This window comes from Glandiceps talaboti, chromosome 7 (genome assembly GCF_964340395.1).
Source record: "Glandiceps talaboti chromosome 7, keGlaTala1.1, whole genome shotgun sequence".
Lineage (NCBI taxonomy): Eukaryota > Metazoa > Hemichordata > Enteropneusta > Spengelidae > Glandiceps > Glandiceps talaboti.
In genome coordinates this window covers 18,541,840-18,551,622 of record NC_135555.1, presented here as the reverse complement: position 1 = coordinate 18,551,622, position 9,783 = coordinate 18,541,840, and the positions used below count along the sequence as shown (strand labels likewise).

Here is a 9,783-nt window from a genome sequence, read left to right as displayed (position 1 = left end):
GAGTTAAAAACCTCCTGGGCTTCTAGGGGGAGACCCCCTAGGACCCCCCATGACAGCTGTACATATTCCCTTCGCAAGCTTTCCCCCTACCTTTCACTGTCAAGATGCTATTAAACTCCTTTTCAAATATATTTACCCTGTGTAGTCAATAATTATAATTATGATAGTGCTAACCCGGGATCTTATAAAGTAGATGCAAGACAGTCAAGCAGTCCACACTGAGTCACGATCAAAAAATACCTGTCACTCATGCGAATATCATATATGGGGGGGGTCATCATGTTTTAGAATTAAGTGATAGGGGGGTCAGCCTGTTTTGGGTTTTACAGATAGGGGGGTCAGTGACTTTTTGTCGACCCGATTTAAGAATCCACCGCCCCCCCCCCTCCAGGCTGGAGAAACTGACCGGTCCCTAACATCCCCGAGAGGTTACACTGAAAAGGACATTGATCTGATTACGTATCACTCTTTTGCATCTCACTGATCTGATCTCTTAATTCATTTGAACGATTTTTCATCTACACATACCAATAAATACCAATTAAATCGGTCGGGTGTTTTGATGTTGTCTTTCACAACGCGCGCGTGTGCACGCACACATACATACATACATACATACATACATACATACATACATACATCCGCAAATATACACATACATTTCTCGATACGTAAAGCACTTCTTAACCTCTCAGCTCAGTTGTGCTTTTAAGTTCCAGTTGCAGATAGTGTAGACTCGCTGACAGACTCGTGAATATCGACCTTTAGCTTTGTAAAGCACGCAGAGTCGCGAGTAGTGAGGGACTTTAGTCCCCTTGATTAATGAATAACAAATTCATCACACCTGCGAGTAGTTGTTTTTTCACCTTGTCTTCCACTTGATTGTTTTTTAGAGTTCCATAGCTACAAACCATTCTATATCTTCACCCTCCCAATTACAGCATGAGTAACACTGACCAAAATGATTTGCTAAAAGTTATTACCTGCTCAGCTTCCTTAAAGTACAAGATGAGAGAGCGAATGGCCCAGCCGATGCTCCCCTGTGATTCACTTCCCTCTCAATGTACAGCATTCGAGACGGGACGAGACGAGTCACGACTCCCTAAGTTGGTCAATTTAAAAAATGTTTTCCCCGAAGCGAAACCACGTCACACCACATCACCAAATCAGCCAAATGAACTCAAAATTTAAGTCGGGAAAGTGGTCTCATCTCACATTTGGTCTATTGAAAGTTGTGGTATTTTTTGTGTACGTCTTATCATTTTCATTAGGAGCCTACAATAATTACGAGAGGGGATTGGGGAGGGTCATATTTTAGAAACCTGTGGGGGAGGGGGGTAATATGAAAGGGGGCAGCGAGCATGTAATTGATCGAGCAAGCGATTGATTGATTGATTTGGTTGAATGATTGATCGATTGAATGATCAATTTTTGGGGTGTATTATAACTCATTTTATGTGTGATATTGATCAATTCACTCATTGAGTTTTCCCTGGCTACTTTGCTCTAGGCTGTATCTCAGACCACTAAAGGACTGAGGCTGTATGTAAGTCTCTCTTTTTTATTGACTAAATAAAGACGCCTTGTCCATTCATAAAGGTGCCTCGATCGGAAGTGAAGGAAAAAGTAGATGATAAAGTAGTTAGTCTTGATAAAATTCACCCCAAATTAACTGTACATGCTGGAAATGTTATTCCAAGCCCTGTTGCGTTATTATCAAAAGTTCACTGAGCCAGGGGATTTTTTCCTGCTTCACTAAAAATGGCAGAAATAATACTAATCTATAAGAAAGGCAACGCTGACGAAATCAATAACAGACCTTTTTCAATTCTTCCAATTTTCTGTAAAATCTTTAAATCTATCATTAACAAGCAACTTTTTCACTGTCTTGACACAAAACATGTACTCCTTAACTCATAATTCGGCTTCCTTAGGAAATTTAGTACAGAGCTTGCCTTGGCAGACTTGTTCTCAGAAATTAGATAGTGATCATCTTCACAGTACTGGTTATGCAATACTTTAAAACACAGTGTAACATTTTCTAAAAGTAAATACTTTCAAATTTAAATTTACAACAATAAAACATTAAAGGGGCATATGGTGAGTTTAGACGGGTTTTTCTTATAAATTGGTTAGTAATACAAAATACTTTACATAAAACCATGGCTAAACTAATAAGGTATAGTGTTTACACCGATTCATGTAGACGTGACGTGTCACTTTTTACCGACCATCCAACTCATGAGTTCATGTAATGACAGGGATTTCCTCAGATTTGTTGATGCCTACCAACAAAGAACAATGTTCCAGTAAGTTTGGTGATATTTGTGCATGGCAGAAATATGTGTCGTATAATCATATTCATTGAAGGGGACAGTATCTGTAACTTGATAATCTTTTTTTGTTCTGTGTGTCAAGTGCAGTTTCTTGTTATGCTCCATAAAACATGTTGGAATACCCTGTATTTTGCTTGTTGACACAGCCTGTATTTGTGTAAAGTGCACTGTTATTGTTTATAATTTTAGTCCAGACTAAATTTTGGCTTGTCAAAAATAACAATGCAGTTTGTACATGTACAGACTGTGTTTACAAGCGTTTGCCAAACACATGAGTGTTTCAATGTGTGTTATGGAGTAGAACAAGAAGCTAAAAACTGTAGTTGATACACAGAACAAACCATACTGAAAAAAAATCATCAACAGTTACAGCTACTATTCTTTTAATCTGTCCACATTATTCCATCCATCCATCTATCAGTGAATTTGTCATTTTGAGATGGGGTCAGATTTTAGAACTTGGGATTTGGGGAAGGGTCACATGTTAGAGCTCAGATAGACATACCCTAAATCCCCCCTGTAATTACCGAATGCTCCCTTACCAAGTATGAAACCAGAGTCCATGAATTCATTTTCGCATTATAGAAATGAATTATTCTTCCATCACAATTCATAGACACAATGACCTCCCCCTCCCCTACACATTGAAAATTACCAAAACAGGATTACCCTCCACCATCAATCCACCCCCCCCCCTGCCACCCAGGCCAAAATACACTGACCGGTCTCTCAATCTTAATTCGACAATTGACAAATACTTGATTACGTGTTCGATTCCTGAACAGAATATGAACCAGTCTCAAAGTGCAAACATTGGCGACTTTAAATGTCATTGACCTAAATACATGTATCTGTACAGTATATGAGTATGGCAACCCCGGCTAGGTTTACTACATTGGCAGATGATCTTGGCTGGTATGATCAGGCCTATAAGACGTACCTAACCAAGACTGATCGACACACAAAAACATTAACGGCTTGCAGTAACCTTTTGCCGAAGATAATACTTGAGAATCATCGTTGTGCAAGAACACAAGTCAATGATACATCCGGGGATACACCCGTCTTTCGGTACCTAGGCGTTGGTAGCGGTTCTGGTGAGTACATTGCATGCATGAAAATTGTCTAAACATCTTACGATTTTTCGTTTCTTTGCATATGAATATGAAATAAAGCATAGACACTTCTCCTTTGGTTGATTTCGGCTAAGTCCTGACTCAGCCAGCACACAGGAGACAGGAACGCACCATAGGAGCTGGCGTTGTTGCTATGTTCACCACTAGAGGGCGAACCAATGGGTTGCCTAGCGAGTGCAAAGCACGAGTGAAAGGAACGACACAGTATTGGCCACTCCGGTACTTTCATATTCATTTCTAGTCGCAGAATGGTTTTTGCTACAAAGAGTGCGACTATCACTTTCGTTGCAGATAGCGAGTGCTACAAAGTCGCACTCTTGTCTGAGATAGCTTCTGCTATATAGCACTTTGGGTATCACACAGCAACTGCTACTATAAACTGATAGTATCACTTTGGGTCGCATAGTACCTTTAGAGGTACTCATACATACCTCGACACAGAATTGATAAGATTAAATTTGCGAGCTTGGAAATATACAAAAAAATAAACGTCAAAGATCAAACAAATAACGCCTAGCGATGGTAAATACTTTCAATTCTTCAATGTATCATTGTCATCTGTTCAAAATGGTCACAGCTGGCAATAGTTAGCGATACGTTAACCCTCGCTCAGATCCAACACTTGCTCCGTATCACCCATATCCAACTGCTGTGCAACGCCACAATGACGGCTAACCAATATTAAACTATATCAGTCCAAGCCAAAGAGGTAGTTCTCTAATATTCTTTCTGCTGCATGTGGAATCCAACTGGATTTTCATTTGAATGGATGTACGCTTGTTTTTAAATGTCTCATGACGACATATCGTAATATACGACGGCTTACTATTGTTCCTGTACAGCATTATGTTATGTCGGATTTTGGCTACAAATACTTTTGATTGATTGATTGATTGATTGATTGATTGATTGATTGATTGATTGGTATAGTAGGTCGGTAGGTAGGTAGGTATGTAGTAGGTAGGTTGATTGGTTGGTTGGTTGGTTGGTTCGTTGACTGACTGACTGACTGACTGATTGATTGATTGATTGATTGATTGATTGATTGATTGATTGATTGATTGATTGATTGATTGATTGATTGATTGATTGATTGATTGATTGATTGATTGATTGATTGTGTGTTCGAACATCTTCGTTGTCAACTCCTGATGTATGAATGTAAATTCATGACTATCCCTTTTCACTTTCCTAAACACAGGAATGTCTGATATAACACTCTTGGAACATATGCAAAAATCATTTCGTTCCATTAAGGCTACGATTGTTGACCCAAGCACGGCCTTAACAGAGAAGTTTAAGCAGAACCTGACTGAAAAAAGTTGTTCTCTTCCTGATGTGACCTTTGACTTCAAACTCATGACTATTGAAGAGTATATGAGTGTTTCTGAAGATGAGATGTTTGATTGCATCGTTGGCATAAATTTCCTCTATTATGTCTGTGACCCAGATGAGATAGTTCGGTGGCTTTATTCAAAACTCAATGACGGTGGTACATTAATATTCCTAGTGACGTCAGGTGAGAATCGATCTGTACTTACAACTTATCATTAAAACCATTCCATACATCCTGGCATACGGGAAAATGCATATAGTATAATTTATACAACCAATTTTCTCTCTAGATTTTCACCCCCAAAAAAAGATATTTGTGGAACAATATTAATTATATTATTTGAAAGGATTTCCGCACAATTATATTTAATGCATATATTAGAAGCATATTTTTTAGATGTTTAAGGACCTCAGCAATGCTCTGAAGAATTTATTGTGTTTCACCAAATGGGTGACGGGGATGGGGTGGAGTAGGGGTGGGTGGGTGGAGCAGATTTGACTGATATTTAGTGGCAGCGTTCTTACGGGTGTTTAGTTTAAGAATTGGTCATGACGTGGTGATCCCATGAGGGACATGCAAATTTGGGCCAAATGTGTCTTTTTGGTCAAAAAATCTGTAATTCAAAACTTTTGCGCGGATTGGGATGAACTTTAATGGGGATGCCTATAGGGATGTGTACATAAAGATGTAGTCACAATATGATAATCGCATCAGCAATATGCAAATTAGGTCGAGAAATCTCAATTTTGGTCAGAAACTTATATCTTGAAAACTACAAGGGTATGGGGCTGAAACTAGGGAGCTATGTTTCTGGTGGTGTTATCTGCAGTTTTTGTTCAAAACATTTTGACACAACTGGCCCTAGCAACCATGGCCATGTTCTTAGCAACAGTGAAGTGATAATGCATATTATAATGATTACAATAGAGACAGGTAAGTAAGTGAATAAAGAATAAACAAATGTATTTTAATGTGCCTTGCAACAAAACTACTCCCATCCAAATGATGGTTTATATTGCAAAGATGAAAACTGGGAAAGGGTAGGCAAGTGAATAAAGATTTCGAAAGTGTATGCAAATATGCCTAGCAACAAGACCACGCCCACAGCAACAATCAGATATAGCTGTGCTACAATACCATTGGCGCTATTTTTTCTTTCAGTGAACAATATCTTTCCTGTACTGTGGGCAAACTTCCCTGTTTTATTGAGTACTCGGGCGAGAAAGATCACACCTGAGTTAATCGAAGCAAGTCTGAAGAGATCAAACGCCAAAGACATCAAGGTCATCGCACTGGAAGCAGATATTGATGTTACAGAATGTTTTGTTGAGGACTCAAATGAAGGCAATTTGCTTCTTGATTTCATGACCCATGCAGTACGTTTCCGTACAACAGCACCACCAATTTTAGTGCGAGATGTTTTGCAGTTCATGAGTGAAATGGGAGTTAGGAAAGGGAATCAAAATTACGTCAATAATAATCATGATTTCATTTTAGCTAGAAGATAAATAAATAAATTGTAATTTTTTTATGACAGGAATAGTATGCTATAGTTAAAAAAACAAAGCATAGCAAAAGAAGGATAAATGAAGCCGTGTCAATTATAGAAAGTGATGATGACAAATGGTGGTGGTGGTGGTAAGGATGGTAATGTTATAGTAATAGTTTGTTTATTTGTTGGCTTGTTTGTTTGTTTGTTTGTTTGTGTGCGTGCGTGTGTGTGTGTGTGTGTGTGTGTGTGTGTGTGTGTGTGTGTGTGTGTGTGTGTGGAAACTACTGCAATAATTCTAATACATTTCTGTTATGATAGTTGATTAATATTTGGTAAATATTAAATGGACACTACTATTAGACTTGCTTGAGTTTCCGGGCTTTTCTTTCTTTTCTTTCTTTTCTGGATTAAAATACTTTTGTTTAAGCACACGTCTGTTTTATAAAATGCATGAAATAAAAACCTGAGTGAGTGATTACGAAACAATCAGTGAATGCATAAGCCCGGAGACTTGTATCAGTGAAGGGGGTTAACTGTGATGAGATGACATCATCACATTCATGACCTTATATTCATTCATGACAAAATTAAAGGCAAAGCTACAATTGGTAATCCCTAAGTTATGCACATGGGAGTTGCTTATGTTATGCAAATTAGTGTTACATGCCCTCTCATCTGATCTAGCTTGGGCTCACAACCATCAAGGTCATCTGAGGCAAAAGCAATCTTTGTTTATGTTATGCAAATTACACAGGTGACCCCATCATGTTCTTGGAGAAGAACCTTTGATTCGATGGCACAGGTGGCCTGTATCCCAACCTCTGAGAAGTTGTCATTCCTAATAAGCAAGTATACAAAAGGAGAGCCAGAGATTAGTTTTAAGTATCCTCTTGTGTGATTAGCTTTAGAAATATTTGGATCTGTCTGTCATTCTCTATTTGTTTTCAGTTTAATATTATCTTATTGGCCACATTTGTGGCCTCTTGTCAGAGAGACACTGATACATAAACAATAACACCTACATTTGTACATAGTAAACATGAATTCACACATCCTTTTTACCAAGGCTGTCCAGCATCCATCATGTCAAGAAGTTTGAAGTTCTAGTAAGAAAGGAAATAAAATGTTAGCTTTGCGATAAATTTATAACTTTTATACACGTATTATATGTATGCATGTGTGTGTATGTATGTATGTATGTATGTATGTATGTATGTATGCATGTATGTATGTATGTATGTATGTATGTAGGATGTCTCACATGCTCATGTGTTCATCAGTTCATCGGATGTCAACAGCTGATGGATGGCTGTATAGTATGTTACGTAAATGGTAAATGATACAGCTGTTTCCATTTAAAAAGAGATTATTTGCCATCAGTTTGGTAAGTTCAAGAAAGTATAATCATAAAAGAAAACAGCAACCAGTCTTATCATATGAGGTCTCTTCCATGTATAGTTAAAAAATGACAAGCCTTGAAGGGAACAGAAAGCATTTGCTGACAAACTATACAAACATGCAAGTTGTGATTACTCATCACATTGAGTTAGTAATGTCTTGAGGCTGCTTGATATGTGAACACTACCGTGGCCGATGATACCGTGGCCGATGATACCGTGGCCGATAACGACAAACCGGTCTTCTAATTCAAGTGTCGGTCTTCTAGTTCAAAAAACCGGTCTTCTAATTCAAGTGTCGGTCTTCTAGTTCAAGTGTCGGTCTTCTAGTTCAAAAAACCGGTCTTCTAATTCAAGTGTCGGTCTTCTAGTTCAGGTGTCGGTCTTCTAACTCAAGTGTCGGTCTTCTAATTCAAGTGTTGGTCTTCTAGTTCAAGTGTCGGTCTTCTAACTCAAGTGTCGGTCTTCTAGTTCAAGTGTCGGTCTTCTAATTCAAGTGTCGGTCTTCTAACTCAAGTGTCTGTCTTCTAGTTCAAGTGTCGGTCTTCTAACTCAAGTGTCGCGTCCGTCTTCTCATTCAAACGTTTTCTATACTACACTACACTACACTACACTACACTACACTACACTACACTACACTTTACTATACTATACTACACTACACTATACTATACTATGCTATGCTATGCTATGCTATGCTATGCTATGCTATGCTATGCTATGCTTTGCTTTGTTGTACTGTACTGTACTGTACTGTACTGTACTGTACTGTACTGTACTGTACTGTACTGTACTATACTATACTATACTATACTATACTATACTATACTATACTATACTATACTATACTATAGACCAATGGGATCTCATGTGAGGATGTCCGGCTATACTATACTAGACCAATGGGATCTCATGTGAGGATGTCCGGCTTTCGAGATATGTCACTTGACTCGCCAGTTACACAAACAATCGACTGTAGCATTCCAAAACCACTACCAGTGTATCTCTTAAAACTATTATGTGATTCTCACGAAAAACACATTTAAATTTAATGGAGAATTCTGCACACAAACATGTGTATGTAGCATGGGCTCTTGGGCCTCACCCGAAATAGTCGACATAGCATTCCATGAACTGGAAAGTCACATTATTTAAATCTACACGAATAAAATATCACTCTGGACACGTTTCAGGGATGACGTTTTCGTGATATTTTGTGGCACCCAAGTCGAACTAAATAATCTGAGTGAAAAAATAAACCAAATACATTCAACTTTCAAATTTTCGTTGGAAAGCTCAGATACGGAAGTAACATATCTTTTCAATCCACAAATGTCAACGACACCAATAACACAAAGTATTTGATATCAAAACTCATTCCAATATTTACACAGGCAATCATGTCACCCAGACTCAGTCTTCAAAGGGTCCATTAAGGGTCAAACGATCAGATAGATAGGAACATGCATATGTAGTAACAAAGAAGAATTTCGAAGAAAGTGAAATTCTTCACCGGGAAATAGCGAGGAGAGGCTATAATGAAACAGAAATAAATACTAGTAACTTGAGTCCACTATCATAATCCTGACATCTCTATTTCATGAACAACACAAGTAAACTCTGGGCAAACAAATACGGGAATACTATACTATATACTATACTATACTATACTATACTACACTATAGTGTAGTATAGTATATAGTATAGTATAGTATAGTATAGTATAGTATAGTATAGTATAGTATAGTATAGTATAGTATAGAAAACTATTGAAAGAGAAGATGGACGCGACACTTGAGTTAGAAGACCGACACTTGAACTAGAAGACCGACACTTGAATTAGAAGACCGACATTTGAACTAGAAGACCGACACTTGAACTAGAAGACCGACACCTGAACTAGAAGACCAACACTTGAATTAGAAGACCGACACTTGAACTAGAAGACCGACACTTGAACTAGAAGACCGACACTTGAATTAGAAGACCGGTTTTTTGAACTAGAAGACCGACACTTGAACTAGAAGACCGACACTTGAATTAGAAGACCGGTTTTTTGAACTAGAAGACCGACACTTGAATTAG

The 9,783-nt window shown here is 38.1% G+C and overlaps 1 protein-coding gene across 1 annotated transcript; it reads left to right on the top strand.

Moving 5' to 3' along the window:
• Nucleotides 1–4,831: 4,831 nt before the first annotated feature.
• LOC144438045 (histamine N-methyltransferase-like) lies at nt 4,832–7,198 on the top strand. Its single transcript, XM_078127078.1, has 3 exons — nt 4,832–4,991; nt 5,970–6,253; nt 7,055–7,198. Exons 1-3 carry the CDS (start codon nt 4,832–4,834, stop codon nt 7,196–7,198), a joined length of 588 nt encoding a protein of 195 aa, XP_077983204.1.
• The last annotated feature ends 2,585 nt before the right edge of the window (nt 7,199–9,783 follow it).